The sequence below is a fragment of the Gymnoscopelus microlampas genome (assembly GCF_963454915.1).
Source record: "Gymnoscopelus microlampas genome assembly, chromosome: 4".
In the NCBI taxonomy this organism is placed as follows: domain Eukaryota; kingdom Metazoa; phylum Chordata; class Actinopteri; order Myctophiformes; family Myctophidae; genus Gymnoscopelus; species Gymnoscopelus microlampas.
This window is the reverse complement of record NC_139941.1, coordinates 7,278,142-7,301,783: the sequence shown is the minus strand read 5'-3', so window position 1 is coordinate 7,301,783 and position 23,642 is coordinate 7,278,142. Positions and strand designations below refer to the sequence as shown.

The following is a 23,642-nucleotide window of genomic DNA, read 5'->3' as shown; positions in this document are numbered from 1 at the left end:
TAAAAATGATTGTTGGCATGTGAAGTCACCACTGAACAGCAGATTGAATGACCTTTGTATTAAACTAAGCTTTGAACTCCCTATACCCCATGATGTCCCGTTAGGTTGGCTGGTTGGACAGCTAATCCTCCCAGCAACGGCCCCGAGTTTACGCCGGGTTCAAAGGAAAAGATAGCGTATGCCTATGTTTAGCTCCAGCATCCGAGCGAGGTGATGTTAAGGACTGTAAATGCGGCCTTGATCAAAAATAATACATGTTTAGCTCCGGCATCCGAGCGAGGTGATGTTAAGGACTGTAAATGCGGCCTTGATCAAAAATAATACATGTTTAGCTCCGGCATCCGAGCGAGGTGATGTTAAGGACTGTAAATGCGGCCTTCATCAAAAATAATACATTTGTTTAGGTTTAAATTAGGCTTTGAACTCCCTATACCCCATGATGTCCCGTTAGGTTGGCTGGGTGGACAGTTTATCCTCCCAGCAACGGCCCCGAGTTTAATTACGCCGGGTTCAAAGGAAAAGATAGCGTATAGCCTAAGCTCAAATTAGTACATTCGAATGTCATGTCTATTGTTGTTTTATGTATGTTGTTGTCATGTTTATTGTCGCTTTATGTATGTCGTTGTCATGTTTATTGTCGTTATATGTATGCTGTCGTCTTGTACATGAAGTCCAGTATTGTGCTTAAGTACAGCCCTGAGGTAGTTACCTTAAATAGCCCTTACAGCTGCCTGCAGTTTCACCTCAGCCCTGCTAAAACTGCCGATCTACAAGCTCACTAGCTATTCCATTACTAGCAATCCGAGCTGGTGGATCTGATATTTTCAAGGGAAAATTGTGCATGTCAGGTCTGAGAAATTGTGAGCGGAGACAGGCTGCTTGTTTTACATTTCTAACTATGGGTTTTCACTCCACTCTGATACCAGCGTTTGTTTTTGGTACTTTGACCCAAGTACATGTCAGTGGATAGTGTAGTCTGCTCTGTGAGCACTTTTGTTTAGTGATTTTGTCCTACTTAGGAATGCAAGCAAGGAAGATAACCACCTCAGTGGTGGAAGGTCACAAAGTACTTTTACTCAAGTGTCTTACTTGAGCACATTTTGAGGTTCTCCATTTGTACTGCACTAGAGTAGTTCCAGTTGTCAATACTTTTACTTCTACTCGACTACATTTCAAAGGCCAATGTAGTACATCTACTTCAGCATTATTGCTGGAACCCTTGAATATTTAGGCTAGTTCAAAAGTGACTCATTGCAAATTTAGAATGCTGGACCTGTGCCTCCACATGGCAACGTTGATGCTCTTGATTGGGTGAAACAGATAACTAGGGAATGTAACCCTTAAGATTAGAAGATTGGAGTCAGTTAAAAAAAAAAAAAAAAAAAAAGGCGAGGTGAGGAGAGAAATATGACGTTCAAATAAATTACTTTCTTTAGAGTGCACCAAGTAACATTTTATTTTCTTAGAAGTACCAGTCGAGAAACTATATGCAATGCACTAAGGTGCCGTTTAAATGTAAACATAATGTACAGAGTCTGTATTATTAACTAAAAATGTCAGTGTATTATGCTTAACAGCACAAGAACAATCCGGAGTACCAGCCTCTACAGCAAGGACGTTCCACACAAAAAAAAAAGAAAAGAAAAACGCCATTTGACCATTTCAATAAGATAAGTATATTTCTAGTTTCCAAAACTATTACGTTTCAAATAACATGTAGCCCATATGGCTCCTATCACTGAGTCGAAATACACCCCACCCCAACCCCCCAGCAAGGCCAAATGTCAACTGAGTAGAGAGACACATTTCTGCGTGTAGCCGCTGTAAACATAAGTTGTGATAGACCAAACAAGGCTACCATGCCTGCATGATAAGGCCAGGACACTTCAATTGATATCATTTAGAATGAGAAATACATATTATGTATAGTGCACAATAGTTAGATTTGTAACATATAGTATCCAAATAACTTTAAGTAACATTTCTATACACATTAAAAATGTTCCACCCCACTATCCAACTAAGTCACATACTTACATTATAAGTTAATTATTTTACAGTTTATCATTTATATATATATATATCATTTTAAATAATCTCAGACTTTAAAATTTGTGTTTGTTTCACATTCGAAGACTGCAACAATGTTTGGCGGAGAGTCATTTCTATCTATGAACTGGAACATAAGCACTTGGAGTCATGAAAGACTGAAAGAGATATGTGAAAGACCACGCTAAAATGCATTTTGATCAACATGCTCAGGCAGAGGGGCACCAACATTGCAAACTGCAGTGTTCACGAGACCCACTTCCGATGACACCTATGGCGACCAGGGAGCAAGCCTTGGGAAAGCTTGCATGACTTTTGACAAACTTTTATCTGTTACAGACAGTGGGAACTACTATGCCAAGGGGAAGGACACACTTTCTAAGCAAGCAGTGGAATATATGAAGCAAGGTTGACTTACTGCTAATCGTTGTTGTTGGGGCCTAGACATGTGTAAACAAATACATTTAGGACACAACACATTTTTTATTTGTACAAATAAGGTACACTAGATAAGTGACTTATAAGCGCCCAATGTAGTTAAGAGAAAAAAAACGTTTCTGTTCTGAAAAAAGGGGTAGTTGCACTAATATATTATAGCGTAACCATGACTGTGCATAGATTGCAGTTTCAAAAGTGCAAATAATAACAGTGCCCCAAGTAATATAAAATAATATTACGTATGTGCAGTGACTTCATAGACTAGCAAAATTGAAATAGCTTAATAAGTGGACAACAACCAAATTGAAGTGAAACTGTTGTAATGTGTAGTGTTGAATAGAATGCCACAATCAAACTATATATTTTCAAATTAAACTAAAATATGCAGGCCAATGTCAAATAAGTGAACTGAATGGAAACATGCTGCGTTCTTCAATCAAGTCCATTTTTAAATAAGTGCTGGTGTTTTGTTATAAATAATCGAAGTGGCTTCTCAGAGGCATACACGTCTCAATCTGAAACCATGTATTCTAATTTTTTATATATATTATATTATAATTTCTGAATAAAGGCTACATATAGGAAAAAAATAAGGGAAACGTGTAGGTTGATTTTAGTGGCGAGCAGCTCAAATTTTTCCATTTCGACACTGTGCAGTAAGTGGTCCTTTCTTATCAAGATGTTTACAGTTAAACAATGTTTCACCCAATTCAGTGGCTGTGTCAACAAGACAGGCACAGATGAACGACACAGAAGTGCACAAGGGAACAAGAGAACAAGAGTTGAGAAAATAATTAAGTGTGCATTCCAACATTAGAAGAGTATGGATTTTTGCAGCGATAAATTGATCACACCATTACTCTAAAACAGGTCGACTGCTCGCAGGAGAGACATACACTTCTGCTGTCATTAACCTACCATTTCTCTAAAAACAGGTCGACTGCTTGCAGGAGAGACGTGTACACTTTTGCTGTCTTAACCTTCCATTTCTCTGAAACAGGTCATTGGTGGGAGAAGAGCCCGAGAATAATGTCAATTGACTGGAAAGTTGTTTCCAAGAATGAAAATTAATTAACTAACCCATTAAACTTAAGTGTGAATAATTATAGGTACGTGTTTGAACCATCCCACATATTGGATAAAGGAGGGTTGCACCCTGGCCTCTGCACATTCCTATGCTGTGTGCCCTGACGGGTGTCAGGTCAAGGAGGGATATAGTATGATAGCAAATGTATAGTATAATTGAGATAGTATAGTATTATATATATACAGTAGTATAATGTTAAGTGTCTATACTAAGTTCATACTTGTAGAAGCATTCATGTCGAAGTATGTAATGTTGCCTTTAACCTTTGTTAAATTAATGTGCTTAGACTTATGGCAGGGTGACCGGTGCGGCTGATGGGCAGGTTAACTGTTGGTATTCATCTATATATACTGTATATCTATGTGATGTTTCGCCATGCATAGATATGTATATGTGCAGAGTACCGGCGGTTGGCCTGTTCGTTAGCTGTATTGGTCACTCATCTATATATACTGTATATCTATGTGATGTTTCGCCATGCATAGATATGTATATATGCAAAATAGTTGACCTCTCGATCAATCTGTCATTTTCAATGGTTGCTTTTGACACTTAAGTGTAAGGAAGGAGAGACAGTGACACGCACACACAGTCCATTGCATACACAGATCAAAGACTCACCACCAAACCCCCACCCATTTTTTGATATCAAGGAGGGTGACCACACAATTAATTTGGCTAGTACCCATATCACTCTCAGCCAGAATACACATGGCAATTGATAAGAGAGCAGATACAGAGGAATCCCAATACACACCACAGAAACATTATATTGCCACCTGGGCCCCCATGCTGAACTTGACGAAGAACACCCCTGCACGATATCTGCGCCCCGACTTTTGACCTCAAGGAGGGTACGGATCTGACTGGCGCTTGGGGTTTGGGCCCCTGTGTATAATACGGGGGGCTCCGGTCTCAGGCACTGGTAGGGTACGGACCCGGGGGCTTGGGAATGGGACCTCCGGCTCATTCAGTGCCAAGTACATTCGTTAATGGCGCTGGATGGGTTGGGGGGGGGGGGGGGGGGGACTAGTCTTGGACTCTGTCGGAACCTCCTCCTCCGGGCTCGGAAAAGTGACCACCTCAACCGGAGGAATTGGAGAAGAAGAAACCAAAATGCACAAATAATAAAAAATAAATAAAAAAAAAATATTACACACTTTAGAAGCAAATGACAAATGTTGTGTTGTAATTGTCCCCAATAAGAGCTCATGTCCAGATGGTATGTTTGGGACTGCCCCAGCCTAGTTCAGAGTTTCCCCTTCAAAGAAAAGGGTTTTCCTCTGCTCACATGACTCAAAAAGAAAAAAAATGGGACCTGATTTTTTTAACATGCAATATGTTATGCTAGATGATAATTGCTATAAAGTAATTGCTATAAAATACTGTTCACATTTTAATGTTGTGTTGTGGGTACTAAATTCGTACCCAAGGAGGGGTTGATGGTCCATTGTGGAACCTTGGGCCGTCAACCTTTACTTTATAGAGTGTGGAGCACAGTAGCTGTGCTCCAGTAAGAAGGAAGGCCTTGATAGCCACAGCGTAGATATACTGAATGTTATAGATAAGAACTTTAGAATTCTCCAGGCGCTCAACCGAACGCTTGTTTGCATGCAGACCTAGATGTGGAGCGATTTGCCTTCGTGATATATCAGGTCGTATTGTTTTAATATCATTAATTTGCTGTTCTTTTATTCACATAGTATTGAGGGAATCTCCCTTTTTTGTTAATAAAGATGTGAACGGTAATTTCTGTGTATGTCGTCTATAAACTGGACTTTAGGGTTCATTGAACCAAGAGTGACAGGTCAGTTACGGCACATCAAGAGCCAGTCTCTCCACTCAGAGAACCCGGGTTACATCGGATGTAACCCCCGTTTTATTCAAATCTATATCGTCTCCAGTTCAGGATTATTTTAAAAGTAGGCTTACTCTCATATCCTCTCATATGGATTGCATTGACAGCTGACAATTGACAATTGTCAGCAGTAAAAGTATCAATACTGCAATCAATGTAGAAACACTGTACAAGTAAAAGTCCGGAAATTAACATTTACTTAAGTAAAAGTACAAAAGTATCACCATTAAAATATATTTAAAGTACCAAAAGTAAAAGTACTCAGTATGCAGAATGTCCCATTTTCACAAGCTTTCAAATGTATAAAACACTTTGGAAAATAGCAGATCTACAAGCTCACAACGCGTCGCATCACTACGTGTTGTGAGCTTGTAGATCTGCCATTTTCAATTAACCAAAGTGTATAGGGCTGTAGTAACTCATGTACGTTTTGTAATAATAGTCAAAACCTACAGTACAAAGTATACTAGTAACTAACATTTTCAAATAATCATAGTGGAGCAAAAAGTACAACAAAAAAACAGTATTGATCACACTTACCTAGATCATTTTTCTCTCCAATAAAAGCGCAAAAAAACCTGAAGTATTCCTCGCCAGATGATTTGCCCGATTTGCCCGTACTCCAATGCACCTCCGCATGGCCTTTTAATTTGACCATCAGACTCAGGATGTGACATTCCTTGCCGAGATCCAATCTGATGTGACCAGAGACAACGTCTCCATGTGTCCAGGTGCCCTGGGCATTGGGGTTGTGGCTGACGCTGAAGTGCAACACTGTCGTCATTTTTAACCCATAAAGAAACCCGGCCGATCAAACTCAAAGCTTTTCTTTCTTTGCATAAAAATGAACCCGATTCACACAGATCAACGGGACAGCTTTCACTGCAGTTATGGGCGTGGTATCTTTATGATCCCATTGCCCGAAGGAACGGCCACGGAACGGTAGTCTGCCACTGGGTGGCAGACTCACACTGGAAGTTATGAGAGCCGGCTGGACAGCTTATGAACAAACACTATTTCTGAACAATTGAGACCTTTATAAAATACTCGACCCAGGAAAATAAAAGAGGACATAACACACGTTGTTGTCTGCTGTGTTGCTTTTCGATGTGTACACTGTATACTTTTATAGGGGTATCTAAAGAGCACAAAGTATGTGCTCCATTCACTGCAATGTATTTAATCAAACTTCTGGTGCGAGGTTTGCCACCCATGAGTGTCATGGATTGATTGATTGATTGATTGATTGATTGATTGAATACTTAATTAGCAATTGCAAAAAAAAAGCACAGGAAAGTAGCCTACGCATGGTCAGCTATAAGAAAGCCTATAGCTATTCCTTGTTGGGGTCCTTTGTACTCAATTCATAGAGACATTTAATGACAGACAGATGTACACTACTATGCTAAAACATCATAAAAACAGTTAGAAAAAAAAAAGTACAGTAAACAGTTCGGGGTTGGGGGGGTTGGGGGGGTTAGGCTTTGACTTTTACAGGGACCAGTTTCAAACTGCAGCCAACTGTAGGCACTCTTTTAAAGCGGTTTTGAAGGAGATAGCTTTTGGTAGGGCATTCCACATTTTTGTGGCATAGTAAGAGAACAAATTCAACCCCTTGTTAGTGCCAAATCTGGGTTGGACGTGATCAGTACCTTTCGCTGGTGTTGTGATTGTGGACGTCTTCATTAACGTTTTTGAATGACTTTGACAGGTACATGGGTGTCTTATCGGTGTAGTGTATCTTGTGGCGCATCCCCCAGTGTCCAGCGCGTCTCTTCCTTTCAAAAGCTTACTTGGGAGTCACCAGGCTTTAGGGAGTGAGTGAGGAGCTGAAGGGAGAGGACACACTGGACAGGGCCACAATATGGCTAAACAGGGGCACACAATACAGGCCAGGGCTTACAAGACACTGGAAGGGCAAACAGGACAAGGACTGAGGCCATGGTCGTGACATTTCAAAACTATGCCAAATTCTATTAAAAAAATCAAGATACAGATTACAAAAAAAGTTTTAAAAACCTTTACATCTGTAAATGATCAGGCTCCACAACGGTCCCTGCTAACATCTCTCAAGGAAAGAAAGAAATAAAAACTATTTTTCATTTAGGTAAAGCATACATTTTTCAATGAGAGTCACTACACAATGCTTACCATTTGAACCTTTACTTTAGTTTATTTAATGTATTTATTTGGACAGGACAATTCATGTTAATGAACATTCAATACATGAACGGGAAATCAATCATCTGAACATGATCTCATGTACTAGCCTAAACATGCCGAACTTAGCTTGGAGCTAATTTCCATCCGCAGTCCCCACACATAAAAACATATAAAATATAAAATTCAAGTAGAATAACATACCTAGTTAATACTCAATGAAATGCCTAATAACTAATTAAAATATTAAACAAATGGAGATTAAAGCCCTTTTCAAATGTTCACACACTGTGATTATGTCACCACTGGTACTTGAGTCAAAGTATAGATACTCCTGGTCAAATATTACTCAACTACAACGTGAAAGTTTGTACTTGAGTTAAAGTTTTGTTTTTTAAAAACGCTGACGTAATCAAAAGTACAATTTACAAAGTACAATGTCTTACATATCAATGCATTGCTGTATTGAATGGGGAAAAAAAAGAAGAAAAAAAAAAAGTCTCACAAACAGTGGAAATAGCAGATCTACAAGCTTGGTAGCTTGCTATTTTCACTGTGTATGAAATAAGGCTTAAGTGGTGTATTTTAGTACGTTTGGGTCCCAGTGGTCCTTTCCTATAAATGTAGTGGAGAAATGTAGTCTTTGAAATGTAGCGGAGTGAAAGTCACAATACTTTAAATTACTTAAACTAGACCATACCCGGTCGGCGCAGCGCATCCGTGGGGGGATATGCGCACATGATCTGGCAACCCGGGAGGCAGTTCGTCCCATAGCTGGGCAGCCCCGTAACCATGGCGACAGTGTTTGACACAAAAACGCTAATAAGAAGCTGAGATTTGATGAAATTGAAAAAATGGTCAATGGCTGTGTGCAAAATCAGAGCAATTGGTCCAGCCAGTGAGGAGAACCGGGTATCTTCACGTACTCACTCACCTACTCACCACTACAGACAGAGGTTACTAGAATTATAGTAGGATAAGGCACTGCGGTGCGTGTCTCTCACCTGCACAAAGTATATGTGCTGCTATTTATATCTGCTGCAAATGTCTCTCTACTCAATTTACTCCTATGTTAACCATGTTTATTTGACAATGTATATTTGCCATTGTATTCGGCATTGTATATTTGGCATAACATATTTGTATTGTATATTTGGCATTATACAATTTATTATTTATTTCGTTAAATGGCTTTGTTTCCCTTGTTTCTTTACATGGTATGCTCACATAAGGAGCATTTGGTTTTAGGTTTATGTTTATTTGTCAATTCTAAGGTTTGAAAAAACTAAACCGTTTCACACATCCACAACAAAATTATCAATGCAATAAAAAAATAAAATGCTGCATTGCATGTAAACATGTTACAAATACTAATGTAACCATATAACTAATTAAAAACAACGAACTTAAGAATCTAGCCATAAATGTGATATTTGACCATTTTTTTTATACTTTCTTTGCTTTCTTTGCTTTTTTATATTTCTTTGCTCTTCTCTCTATCTCTATTCTTCTTCACTTAGATGAAAATGACAAATGATGGAGCCTGTACAATACTTCACACCTGTGACGTGACAATCAAGTTGAACCTGAGCAAAGTTATTTATGTAATTATTATTATTTATTTATTTATTTGTCTTGTCAGTTATTTACTTATTTGTTTATGTTTTCTTTTTTTGTGTTTTTTTATAGAATTTATTGGGTCTATTTACCATTTTATTGTTGTAGTTTTATTGTGATGTCGTACATTTTGTAATAATACAAAAAATGTTATTTGCTTTTTAAAACGGTTTGTGAAAAGGCAGGCCAGGAACTATTTGAAAAATCACACCCAGTGTGAGTAAGCGGTGTTGATGTGTGTGTGCTAGTATTGAGGCGGTACTACTGTATTTGATGTGTAGGCGCTTGTATTCAGGCGGTACTACTCTATTTGATGTGTGGGTGCTGGTATTCAGACGGTACTACTCTATTTGATGTGTGGGTGATGGTATTGAGGTATCACCAAGTTATTTGAAATGTTAGAAACTGCTGTAGTGCCGCACACAATATGTGTATAATTTTGGTTTATTTAGTTACTTTGAAGTAATTCTTAATGGTTTTATGAACTTTTAAGTAGTCATACTTACATTTGTTACTTTTTACTTACTTTAATTACTTTTTTTTAAATACTCTATATAGTCACGACCTTACATTATCCAAAGTCCCTGACGATATCTAGTCTTGTATCACAATATTGATATAATATCAATACAATAATGATATATTGCCCAGCCCTAGAAACTACTCCCTTTACATGACAGCTATCTTCAGGATTATATGGTTAATAAGTGATATTTCTTTGGTAAAATAAGTGTTAAATAGCTCTATATTCTGATAATAATCATTGCTACAGTATAGAGTGCATGTTCAGTAACAGGGGTCTCCCCGCCTCTCCAGCTCTTACGGACGACAGAGGAAGAGAAATCCATTTTCGGACGGGTTGCCAATTTCAGCCAATCAGGAGAGAGCACTCATTCATCAGCTTCAATTTGTTCTAGTTTCAATTGTGTCTGCTCATTTCTGTTTTTCTTTCATCACTGGGTACCAATTTGTATCCTGTATGAGTTCTCTCTCCCGATTGGATAAAATTGGAATCCCGACCTGAAAATGCATTTTCTCTTTACCGAAGAGCAGGACAGACCCTTGTTATAGAACAAACACTCTATAGCAACGATTATTATCAGAATATAGAGCTATTTAACACATATTTTAACAAAAACAATTATCACTTACACCCAAGTGATATTCAGAGGAAGTTTTCCTCTGACATCGTCGGATACATCCCATACGAGCCATAAGGGGGCGGGGGGGTGTCCCCACTTTGAGTGGGCTTGATCAATGCTGGCGGTTGGCCGATAGGGGCCCCAGATGCTGGTGGGCCCCCGGAGGCCCCAAATGCTGGCGGGACCCCGGAGGCCCCAAATGCTGGCGGGCCCCCGGAGGCCCCAAATGCTGGTGGGCCCCCGGAGGCCCCAAATGCTGGTGGGCCCCCGGGTGCCCCGAATGCAGGTTGGGTCCCAAGGGCCCCCAATGCTGGTGGGCCCCCAGGTACCCCGAATGCTAGTTGAGCCCCGGGGGCCCCAAATGCAGGTTGGGCCCCAGGGGCCCCGAATGCTGGTGGGCCCCCAGGTACCCCGAATGCTGGTTGAGCCCCGGGGGCCCCGAATGCTGGTGGTCCCCCAGGGACCCCGAATGCTGGTTGAGCCCCGGGGGTCCCGAATCCTGGTTGGCCCCCGGGTGCCCCAAATGCAGGTTGGCCCCCGGGGACCCCGAATGCAGGTTGGGCCCTGTATGCCGGTGGGCCCGTGGGGACCCCGAATGGTTCACCTCCAACAGCAGAGTAAGCTGGAGGCCGTTCCAGTGCGGGGGCCCCAGCGAGGGGCCCAGGGGCCAGCATGATCACGATGGGGAACTTGATGTGCGGGTCTGTCGCGTACTTCACATCTAGATAGACCTGCAGAAAACACACAGTGAGGTTTGATATCAACCAAACGTAAACTATGTGAATTTAAGTGATTTAAGTAACATTTTGAGGTAACTTTACTTTTCCGGAGCATGTCAATTTTTCAATTATTTTTACTCGTAATCCACATGATATTAGACTGTTTCAGACATGCACAAACCAACTGATTAATTAGAATATGATTAGAGCCATATGAAATCCGTTTTATTTTTTTCCCAATTCCGTTTTATTTTTTCCCAAATTCTGTTTTTTCCATTTTAATATTTCTGAATTCTGTATTTTGCTTTTTATGCTCATTTTTACCATTAAAAAAGTGTCTGGTAAGTGGAAATGAATAAATGTTCAAGATATAACAGTCCATACATGGCCCTTGTTGTGTTATACGCAAAAATGTTCCCAAAATAATTCGGTCTAATTCGGTCTGAGCATGCGCAAAATGGCGTCGCCCATGTATTATTGTTTCTATCGTCTTTCTAAGACTATTTCTACGTGGATTTTACTGTTTATAAAGTAGGATGTGGCCATGCAAAATGGTGGTGTCCCGTGGATTTGTAAAAAATCGCGGTAAAAAAAAAAATTTTACCGCAATTTTTTTTTATTTTCCAAATTCTGCAATATTCCGTGTTTTATTCCAATTCCATTTTTATTGGTCATTTCCGCGATTCCGTCCGCGATTCCGTTAACACGGATTTCATATGGCTCTAAATATGATCAGATACTCCTGCACTTCTGTTTGGGCAAAGAAGAGTCCAGGATGACCATGAACACATCACCGAAAGTCCGCGATGAAGCCTGCCGTTCCAACAAGCTAAACTATAAAGTTAAATTCTATCATTTAGAATGGAAAATAATCATCACCACTTCTCCATCACATATTCTGTTGATACAGGCTTTGAGCTGAGAACTAGAGATATGCTAGAGAAGAGTAATCAGTTATGTGAATAATGTTGATGATGATTTCAAATGTCAATGTTTCACTGCTGCTTTCTGCAAGCAACAAATGTGCTCTGAAGAAGCTGCTTGTGGGAAAGGATCTGCACAGATCTCTGCGGGGCCCGTTTCAATTGACACGGGTGAAACATAGCTAAGGCTGTCACTATGTGTGTGTATGAGGGGGGAGGGCGGGGGGTATAAAAAAGGGAAAAGAAAACTCAATGTTTTATAATCAACTAAATCAATTAGTCTGATTAACCACTGAACCCTATATTAGTGTATTATACTTCACTGTACAATGGTGGCGTACAAAAACTGCAAACATAGCTGCTTGGCGATGCTTTTTCTTTCTTCAATAATCGTTCATTATTAATCATACATCATGTCAATCATCGACATTGATTTGAAGTCATATCGCCCAACCCTAATTGACAGATAACTTACCCTAAGCCTGTGTTCGGCTTTGATAATGCTGCAGTTGTGGATGGACGGCTCTATGTCAGGTGGAATGGCGATGGTCCTGGTGACAGTCTGGTGACATGAAGGTGGGATGACGTCCCCCACCTCTTTGAGGAGGTCTTTGGTGGCCAGCCTCCTTCTGCTCTGCGCAAAGAAGCTGTGCTTCCTGTAAAGACAGTACTTGGGCTTGATGTCCCGGGACGAGTCGTTCTGGATGGAGGCCACCACGTTGATCCCCTCACCTGGAAAACACACACCAGGGGAATCCCATTCAACTTCTGACAACAAATGCACCGAATCTCTGTACGTCCGTCTGTTATTCACGTATATCTCGGGAACCGTCCTACCGACCGACTACGAACTCACTCGGCAAGCGCATCTTCGATGCCCCTACAGAGTTCAGTGCACGCCTGCACGGCGCTGAGTCGATCCGCTATGCCCATATATCGTCATGTGCATAGAAGGGGCCAACCGACTTCAAACTCGGCATGTGACTCGGGCGAGGACTTGACTTGAGGGAGTGCCGTGCCCAGAGACGGTGGGATAGGCGGTTGTCCAGAACCGCCAATCTGACCGATACTCCCATACTGTATAGGTATATGGAGATCGGATTGTCCAGAATTGCCAACCATATATGCCCATGAGCCCCATATATGGGCATGCCGCAGAGGGCGGCGATCCGACTTCCCACTTGGTACATCATGCAGAGAGCGTGATGCGGGAAGTGGGAAGACAGGGTGGGAAGTGGGAAGTCAGTCTGATCAGCGGATCTCCCAAAACTATCGATACACCGAGTATTCAAAGTCGTGTAATAAGTGCAGGGGAACAACTTACACCAGTTCTGCCATTATGACGATTATGCAAAACTAGAGGTTTGGCCACTGCGCGGCCCTCACATCTAGAGTTCGCACCTATGTCGCACAACCGATCTGACCAATATGTCTGAGTCATAGTGTCAGGGGCTTTGTCAGAGTGCCCGTTGTCTCCGTCTGTCTGTGCCCTTTTGTGCCCATATATGGAGATCAGTGATGTCACCAGTATATGCCCATATATGGGCATTCCCCCTTTTGAGCCCATATATGGAGCTGACTGATTTATTTGCGCCTGATGCCATGACGACACATTGAGGTTAGACACCACACTCCATATTTGGGTGTAGCTGCATTGGGAACTCCTTATATGGTTATGGCTGAGATGTCAGTGGTCCGTCCACCGGTTCGCCAATTTGAATATAGGATAACCGTGATTATCACAAACAAGAAATGACAAGTCATTATACCAGGTTGCTTTTTTTTGCCCCGATCAAACGCGACCAGCTGCTTCTCTCTGTGACCGTGTGTGTGTGTGTGTGTGTGTGTGTGTGTGTGTGTGTGTGTGAGCATACATTTGCTGTTAGCACTTATGATCCCATAACATGCGAGGACTGCCGCCGTTCAGAGTATGGGGAAGTCTAGGGGAAGTAATTGTGACAGGCATCCTCTCACCGTGGCAGTATCCCATCTTGTCCAGGTTGACGTCCATGGCCACCGTTCCAGATGTAAACAGTTTCATTTTCTTCTCCTTGGTGTCATGTTGTGGGGTCTGGGAGAGGAACCACAAAGGACACATTAATACAACATTCCTGACTCACTAATTGCAAACTAGCAAAAAAACTACTGATATCGAAAACTATGAAGTAAAAAAAAAAAATACAAACAAATGGAAAATTCAAAACCATAATAGCCTTGTTAAGTCAGCTCATACCATCAGTTCAGGGTTTTTGTTGACAACAACTTTGGGGATAAAAGTGAGTTTGGTGGTGTCTGTTTTGGGCAGTCTCATGGACCTGGTCAAGCAGGCTTCCAGGGTGTACCTGATTTTACCCACTTCTCCTTTGAAGGTGGGTGGCAAGTCCCTAATGGAAAGGATGAGAGGTATCAATCAGCCAGTTATTATAAATAGAGTGCAGTGCTAACTTAATCTCGACTAGGCCTGTCAAATGATTAATCCAATTTTGTATTATCGTCAACTTTGGGGGGAGAAATGCGCAAACAATTGTAAAATAAAAAAAAACATTGTCCACTGCTTCTCTCATGAAGGTGATGATGAAGCCAACACAGCGGCACGTTGTGTAGAATAAAAAAAAAGACTAGAAAAAGTGCTCCTCGGAGCACAGGTCTCCGCTAGGTCAGGTAGGTTATTAGCTAAATTAGACCTGCTGGTGGTGCTATAACAGGCCAATGTGAAGAGGGAGGCATTTCTTCCTCGACCTAATGGGAATGTGCGTGCAACATTTCATGGAAATTGCACGCTTTGTTCATGATTTGAGGCATTTTGCTCAAAACGGACCATTCCTGCAAACTTTGGAAGCCAATCTCTTAGCCAATTAGGATGGAATATGAAATCACATCCGTCTTGATCACATGACTATAGAGATACTGTGTACCGATGTGTGTGATGTTTGGACAACATTTGTAGGAGTATTTAAAAAAATGTTTCGCAAAAATTGGCCTCCTGGTGGCACTGTAGTAGGGCAATGTTGAAAGGGTGGAATTTGTTCCTCAAAGTAGTGCGAAATTTCACTGCAATCGCATGTTGCGTTCATGATTTGAGGTATTTCTTCAAAACAAACCAATCCTACAAACTTTAGAAGCCAATCTTAGCCAATCAGGATAGAATATGGAAAATCGGACAGATCTGTGTTGATCACATGACTATAGAGATACTGTGTACCGATTTGCATGATGTTTGGACAAAATCTGCACGGGTAATATAAAAAAATGTAAAAAATGTAATGTATATAACGGGCCAATCTGAAAGATTCGGGGCAGAGGTTTGGCAGCGACTGGGCCAACAGTGCCGGAGACTAGCTGCTCACAGACAGACGAACACACACACGGATGGACGGACAGAGGGACAGACAGGGTGCAAAACATAGTCTCGGCCATGCCTTTCGGCCTGGTGGAGACAATGAAGCATTAATACGAGTCAATCGTCATTGGAGTGTGCAGTCCCTTCCTGAGAGAAGCAGTGAAAGGGTTTCTTGTCATATCTTCCGGCGCTGATGGATCCAGCTGTTAGCAAGATTATCCCCATACATGATGCACACAGACAGTCCTGTTTCTAGAAAAGCTACTGCAAATTCATACCCTTGGTGCAAATACAGCTGTTCGGTACTAGCCTGGTACCAGACAAATCTGCCATTGCAACAAAAAAAAAAGCCCTTGGCAGTGATACTAGTCTGGCCATGCCAGGCTAGTTCAGTACAGCAGGCACACCATGTTTCATTATGCCTGCTTGAAAACTAAGTTACCACTCTATTTTTAGATAAACAGACTTAAGTTACTGTACTTGGGTCGCTTTTTTCCCCTCTACACCAGATCTGCTCTTTTTGGCGAACGTTCACATTGGGACGCTGCGGTTCAAGTCTTTCTAAAATAGCATAGCAGATCTACAAGCTCACAATGCGAATGTCGAAACAGGTTTGGTGTAAAGGGGAAAAAAGCGATCCAAGTTCAGTCTGTTTCTCGCAAGGCCTCAAAGGAAACTGGAAACTCGTGGATAGAATATGTACTCAACATAAGAGTATGGCTGTTCACTGGTCCATTGGATGAGACTTACTGGTCAACAGGAAACTGAAAGGTGAATGGATAGACGTGGCAGCCCGGAGCAACAACATTGATATCTGAAAAAAACAATCAAACTCATTATCAAAAACAATCTAGTGGAGTGAATAGTGGAGCATGTCAGTCATAACCTGGCTCCGCCAGATGCGGCGGTATTGAGTTCACAGGTTCACAATACAGCCTCCATCTGGGAGCGCACAGAGATTGGAGCTTACACAACGAACCGCAGCGGGTCGAACCAATCAGCGGCTGCTAGGGGCGGGATCTTGGCGAGACCGGATGTGACGCCATCGAGAAGCGCTTATTGCGTTGTGGTTCTTTCACGATTCATCATGGTTGAATAGTATACAAAAGAACTACTGCTGGCGCAGCTACCATAGACATATAAAGGTAAACGCCTCCTTTGGCTCTGAGGCATTGGTATCACGGGGGCCATTTTAGCGTAGGAAAGCTTCCATGAAGCTTCCGCGTGTGTCACAGAAGGGGGCGTTCGGTAGGCCAATCAGAGGCAGGTGGGGGCGGGACAACTAGATTCTGACAGGTCTTAGAAAAGACGCACTGTGATTGGCCAGTAGTCATCGCGCTGTGAGCGCTGTGATTGGCCAGTAGTCACTTTGAGTGTCCGTTTGCCTACGCGAAAATGGCGGCCGCGATACGAGTTGCTCCAACGAACTGCAGAGGCCAATGAGGTATCTAGGTTTCTATATCTATGGCAGCTACTATACGTCATGTAGACACGTCAATATGATTGGTTGGAGTTGGCACGCCCAGATGGTGACAGACAGACGGTCCCATCCAATAGGCTCTATGCACAGCAGCCATATTATCACTTCCTTCCCAGGTGTTACCAATGATACTAATGAAGGCTCTGTTCCATTTAGTCTAGAACAGTGGTTTCCACGACCCCCATAACTCTGAAAGTGTACAAATGGAACCAAATGAACCCTTACGAGTCCATTTGGTTCCATTTGTACACTCTCAGAGTTACACACCTGTAAGGGGCCATTTGGAAGCCCATGAGGGTCCCTGGACCCCAACTGTAGACCCACTGGTGTAGCAGAGTGTTTCCAGTGAGCCAACATGCACAATATCAGCACCCTGACTCTGTTTGACCAGAATGGAACAGAGCCTTCATTAGTATCATTGGTAACACCTGTGAATGTCTTCATAATATGGCTGCTGTGAATAGAGACTATCACCTGCCAAGTAGCTTGAAAAAAACAGACCGACGTCTTGCACCGGTTTGGCTACCGAGGTCCCAGATGGAAGTAGGCTGTGAAACAAGTGTGTGAAGCAAGCTTCTTCCATCTGGCGGAGTCAGGTTATGTCAGTCACGTCCAATGTGAAAAGCCCTTCTTTCATTGTCATAGGCTATATAAAGTGTGCAATAGGACCCAGACATTAAACAAAACAAAACCTACAATATATTGATGTTTGCTTTCAATTCACTTACATGGTTTCCCACACTCATCGGACAATAGTGGATGACCATCTTCTTCTTCTGAAAAAAACAAAACAATAATGAATAATACTTGGAAAAAAATATATATATATATATATTTTTTTACATTTTACAATATATTTTCACAATCAAGTGAAAAGAGACAAATAGGCCAAAGTGTTACTGATTAGAATAAAGTTGTGTTGAACGGCCAATGTAAACATATCTGTTTGTTTGAACAGACTAGGATTAGATCAGACACGCCCCTTTCCTATATAAACCCATTGTAACTTCAAACTCCATTTTAATCAAGTTAGACTCATTGAAAATACATGTCCCTGCCTCTGGTATTGTCCAGAAGCAGGGACTGGTATTGTATGGGGGCTGTGTTTTTTATTATTTTCATTTTTTTATGAGACTTTTTTTAATGAAAACATTTAAATCAATAGAATAATATACAATGAATGAAAAAAAGTAATTGAAAAAACACGGCCCCCTCACAAATTAGAAGGACAATATCAGTCACCAGGGATGTGTGTTTCCAATGGAGTTTGAAGTTACAATGGGTTTGTATAAGGGGGCGTGTCTGATCGAATGAATATCAAATATCTAAATACTGAATCAAGCAACTTAAAAATTGTCTGGGGTGTTCACAAAAGCCAGAGTAGACTTTAAAATGAGCCCAGAAATGTTTTAAACTGAAATTCCCCGTTAAGCCCTGTTTTTCGTCTATATAGCAGATCTACAAGCTCACATCTGCATATGCACATATGTATCTTCATCTTCGAAAAGATGTTGATAAATGTCGACAAACGTTGACTAAAATAATGTTGACTCATTTCTTATGGGGGTCTTTCAAATGTGGGTCTGTGGCCAAGATACAGCTCAATTTTGGAGGGGTCCTTGACATGAAATTCACTGTTTTAAAGCAATGGTTCTCAAACTTTAGTATTTTTATTTCAACAACCTCCATAACTCTGAGAGAGTACACATGGAAAATAGAGCGAATTTACTTTAGTAACAGTACAAAAGTATTGGCATCAAAACTTAAAATACCAAAAGTAAAAGTAGCCTACTCTTTAGGGCACGGTCACACTGCACTTTTATTCTACCTATGAGGGCGAATTCTGCCAATGCTTTTCAATGGGAATGGAGCGGTTTGCTGACATTTGTGAATTTCCGCAACAAAAAAAAACGCTCCATTCCCATTGAAATGCATTGGCATAGATAGAATAAAAGTGCGGTGCGACTGTGCCCTCATGCAGAATGTCCCATTTCAAGTTTTCAAAATGTATAAAAACTCTTTTGAAAATAGCAGACATACAAGCTCACAACGCGTCACAATGTTTTGTGAGCTTGATCAGCTATTTTCAAATAGCCGAAATATATAGAGCTTAAAGGTATGGTAAGTGAGATTTTTTGGTTAAAACAAAAAGTTCTGTGTTAAAAGGTTAAAGCACTATATTGTGATAGTAATCATTGCTATAGAGTGTCTCCTTGCCTCTCCTTTTTAATAAACAAAACATGCATTTACAGGTAGGTGACAACATTTCAGCCAATCAGGAGAGAGTACCCATTTATCAGTTTCATTTTGAGAGTGTTCCAGTTCCAATTTTGTCTGCTCATTCCTTTATGTCATCACTCCCAATTTAACTTGTTTAATCTGTATCCTGTCCAAGTTCTCTAAGGGCATCGCAGTTGCGGCCACTTCCGGGTTCCACTGCAAAATACTCAATGCATTTTTCCCATTGACATTTCCAAAAATATTTATATCAATTAATTTAAGCCTAGAATCAAGCCATCCAGGGTCCTGGTGAATCATGACCATTAAACGTTTTTTTCTGTGATTTTTTTTATTTTATATTTAATTATATGATACTATATTTAATAAATACCCTTTGTTTTGCCGTTTTCAAAAAAGTTTTTTCACAGAATCAAACGTTTTGTGGTCATGATTCACCAGGACCCTGGATAGCTTGATTCTAGGCTTAAATTAATTGATATAAATATTTTTGGAAATGTCAATGGGAAAAATGCATTGAGTATTTTGCAGTGGAACCAGGAAGTGGGCGGGAACTGCGATGCCCTATCCTGCTTGGATCCTGCTTTTTCTGTTTACTAAAGAGGTGCAGAGACATGGAGACTCCTGTTACTGAACAAATACTCTACAGCAATCAGAATATAGAGCATGTAACACTTATTTTAACCATTGAAAATCCCTTACCCTATACCTTTAAGTGGGTAATGTATGTTTAGTGATACAAAATCTAAAAAGTAACTAGTAACTAAAGTTTTCAAATAAGTAAAAGTAGAGAGATGTATTAGTGGAGTAGAAGTAAAAGTATTGAAAAGTGGAAATACTCCAGTAAAGTCAAAATCATTTTCGAATATCCAACTGGGTGAATATCCAACCTGAAACCAACTTCACCGCAGTAAAAAAAAAACTACTACCTAAAAGTACAGTAATTGAGTAAATATAGTTACCTTATTGGCTTCCAGTTCCATCCACCACTGAGGGTACTCTATGTTCAATCAAATCATGCATACTTTACAAAAGACATTATTTCCTGTTATTAAAACAGCATTGATCACACTTACCTTGATCTTTTTGCTCTCGAATAAAAAACTGCTTGAGGCTGAAGTATTTGTCTTTGGAATGATAGACAACAGTCGTGTTGCCGTGCCTCTCACTCCACATCACCTCCGCCTTGCCTTTGAACTTGACCATCAGACTCTGGATGTGACATTCCTTGCCCAGCTCCAATTTGATTTGCCCCGACACAAAGTCTCCATGTGTCCAAGTGTCCTGGGCATTGATGGGGTTGTGGCTGACGCTGAAGTTCAACACTGTGCTCGACATGTTTTTTTTTTACCATTAAAACAAAAACCCGATCAAAGCTTTTCTTTCTTTGCAGAAAAATGAACCCGACACACACACAGATCATCAACAACAACTTTCACCGTAGTTGTGGGTGTGGTATCTTATGATCCCATTGCCCGAAGGAACGGCGTGCTGTGATTGGCCAGTTTGTTTGCGACGATAGAAGAAACAGGAGCAACTGGTCTGATAATATGGGCAGCAGTGTGAAAGATGTAGCCTACACCGGTGGTTCTCAAACTTGTTCAGGTCAAGGACCTCCAAAATGATATGTATTTGGCTGCGGACCCCCCCCCGCCCCCCCCCCCCCCGCGATGCGACGCATTGTGAGCTTGTAGATCGGCTATTTTCAAATGGTTGAAGTGGTTACTTCATGGCATGGCCGGTCCTCCCTTAAGACAATTTTAATATAGGATGATTACAAATTATACATTAAAGAAAAAAGAAAATGCTGTAATGCATCGTAATGTGATGCGTTGTGAGCTTGTACATTGGCTATTTGCACTATATATTGAAATAGAACACTTGGTGTGTGTAGGACTCTGTTAAACATGTTCTACCAATCAGTGGTGGCCAGCACAGTGCTGTATGCGGTTGTGTGTTGGGGGGGTAATATCAAGGAAGGCGACAGCAGGAGGCTGAATAGGCTTATCAAGAAAGCTGGATCTGTCCTTGGTACCACCTTGAATACTGTGGAGGAGGTGGCCAATAGCAGGATGAAGACTAAACTCCTGGCCATCATGGACAATCCCTCCCACCCCCTACATGACACTGTGAAAGGGCAGAAAAGCTCCTTTAGCAACAGACTGAAACACCTAAGCTGTAAGAAGGAGCGCTATAGGAGATCTTTCCTGCCTACAGCAATAAGACTATACAACTCCACATCTGGTTGGCTTGATCAGGCTGATCAGGTTGTTTAGGATGAGGGATGTGGGATGCAAGCCATCGGACTCTTTAGTAGTGTTTGGTCTGTCAATTGTCAATTTTTAATGTTGTAGGTTGACTATGCTTAGATGCCTATTTTAGATGTTTTCTATTACTATAATGTGTTTTTATTTTCTTATTTTTATTTTTATTGATGTCTGTATGAGAGTTGCTGTAAACATCTTAATTTCCCCTCGGGGATGAATAAAGTACCTACCTACCTACAGTAAGTGCTCATTTCATAATGTATTTCTCTTTTGGGTCTGGAACTGAAAAAGTTTAGTAATCCCTCCTAATAGCTCTAATACACTGACTTCTAGTACACAGTAACACAACAAAGGCACTAAGGCAGTCATTGAAATGCTATCTGTGTTGAAATATGTGTGTGCGTTTTTATGGACAAAGGCCATGATCTTTGGACCAGAATAGCCCCAAGGTCTCATAGATTACTGCAGGGCCCGTATCAGAGCCCACTCCCACCCCCAACCTGACAAATATTTACTATTACTATGACTAGTTAGTTAATGTGTAAAATAATGTTTAAAAAAAACTTTAAATTTGGAATTTGATAAAGCAAATTGAAAGTTGAAAATTCTAAGAAGGCAAATGAGCTCAATCAATTAGGCCTAATTCATTTGAACCTATTTCAAATATTATTAGTATCATTGGTGTGTATTTCAGTGGTTCTCAAACTGTTTCATGTCAAATACCCCTAAATTAATATGCTTTTGGCCATGGACCCCCATCTGAAAATATGTTGTGCCAGGGACCCCCATATAAGATTTGTGTTGTTAAAATGGGGGTTCCCGAACCCCACTTTGTATGTGTATGCACTGCCATAACCACTTAAGTCCTATAGGCCAGGGGTCTTCAACAGGGGGTCCGGGACCCCTAGGGGGTCCTCATAGTTACAACACGGGGTCCGCCAAATCTTTGTGTGATATGATTTTTTGTTTTACCTTAACCACTTGAACCCTAGCATCCCTTTTCTGAGGAGAACTTTAGCCAAAAATAGCCGATCTACAAGCTCACAACGCCTCACACTGCCAGTCGTTGTGAGCTTGTAGATCGGCTATTTTTGGCAAAGAGCAGACAAAGTAAACAAACAAAGTTTAATCTGAAACACAATTTTATGCAATATAGAGGGGGTCCCTGCTTCATCTGTCTCTCAGCTAGGGGGTCCTTGGCCTGAAAACGTTGAAGACCCCTGCTATACGCGATCTACAAGCTCACAACGCATGTCATCACAACGCATTGTGAACTTGTAGATCTGCTATTTTAGCTATTTTAGCTTGATCTGGAGGACAGGAAGGCAAACACAGGGGACCAAGGTGACACTTGGTGGAAAGGGAAGTACAGGTTGAAGACTGGATGTAGGCTACATAGCACAGTTGCAGAGCCGCAGGAAGGGTGGTGCGAACGGTGCGGCCGCACCGGGCCCCGCGCTACGGGGGGCCTCGCAAAAAAACGGGAACATTTTTTTTTTAACATGACACCCAACATGTTGCCCAACTTAATGTTTTGAGGGCAAAAATAACCGCAAATAACCACCCAAAACTCGGATATATCCAACAGAAACCGCAAAAAAATCGCGCGCGCGCGCGGGTACTCCACGCATGCGCGCGTGCGTGCTCGCCAACTCCGCACCGGGCCCCGCATTTCTCCCAGACGGCTCTGCACAGTTGTGTGAGAAATTGACAATAGTGAGCATAACTTTACATGTTGGACAAAAGTGTCATCCACACCAATCACTAACATACAAACAAACAAACAAAAAACACACACCATAGGCCTACTATCAACCCCAAATTGCAATCACATGCTGAAGGGCCTTGCGGTTCTCAAAGTGGGGTCTTCAGAGGCCCTTGAGGGGGTTCTAATATTGTTAATGACCACATGATACCGTTGTCTCTTGGCAGCTGCCGCAGGTCCCCACCCTATGGTGGTCAATGGTGTAAAGTAATACCGTAAGTACATTTACTCAAGTACTGTCTGTACTTAGCCTATAATGTGTAGGTATTTTTGACTACTGGAGTATATCCAAATTTCAATACTTTTACTTCTACACTACATATCATCGGCAAATATTGTACTTTTACTCAACTACAATTATTTGAAAACTTTAGTTAAGTTACTTTGTAGATTTTTATTATTATTACAAAACATACATTAACCACTTCAACCCTATATTAAGCTTTTTTGAAAATAGCCGATCTACCATGCTCATGTTGTAGATCTGCTAGTTTCAAAAGATGTTAATACATTACAAGACATACTACCTTCTAAAACAGGACATTCTGCATAATGAGCT

General features: G+C 41.2%; 2 protein-coding genes across 4 annotated transcripts in view; both read right to left on the bottom strand.

Annotated features, from left to right (window-relative positions):
• Positions 1–6,295, bottom strand: part of LOC311044291 (arrestin domain-containing protein 3-like) — a 38,837-nt gene extending 32,542 nt beyond the window's left edge. The window contains exon 1 of the mRNA XM_084055767.1: positions 5,973–6,295. Coding sequence (XP_083911893.1) covers positions 5,973–6,216 — 244 coding nt within the window. The 5' untranslated portion in view covers positions 6,217–6,295. The remainder of the gene's footprint in view (positions 1–5,972) is intronic.
• Positions 1–20,484, bottom strand: part of LOC311044290 (arrestin domain-containing protein 3-like) — a 110,891-nt gene extending 90,407 nt beyond the window's left edge. Inside the window, exons 1-7 of one of the 3 annotated variants that reach the window (XR_014600672.1) lie at positions 20,128–20,484; positions 17,542–17,589; positions 16,084–16,147; positions 14,227–14,377; positions 13,968–14,064; positions 12,469–12,725; positions 8,597–11,082 (exon numbers count right to left, since the gene is read on the bottom strand). Coding sequence is in view for 2 of the 3 variants with exons in the window: in XM_084055765.1 (XP_083911891.1) it covers positions 10,375–11,082; positions 12,469–12,725; positions 13,968–14,064; positions 14,227–14,377; positions 16,084–16,147; positions 17,542–17,589; positions 20,128–20,389 (1,587 nt within the window). In the remaining variant the exon portion in view is untranslated. Of the gene's footprint in view, positions 1–7,462; positions 11,083–12,468; positions 12,726–13,967; positions 14,065–14,226; positions 14,378–16,083; positions 16,148–17,541; positions 17,590–20,127 lie in introns of those variants that run through there. The other 2 variants (XM_084055765.1, XM_084055766.1) reach the window with 2 other exon arrangements.
• Between the last annotated feature and the right edge of the window lie 3,158 nt (positions 20,485–23,642).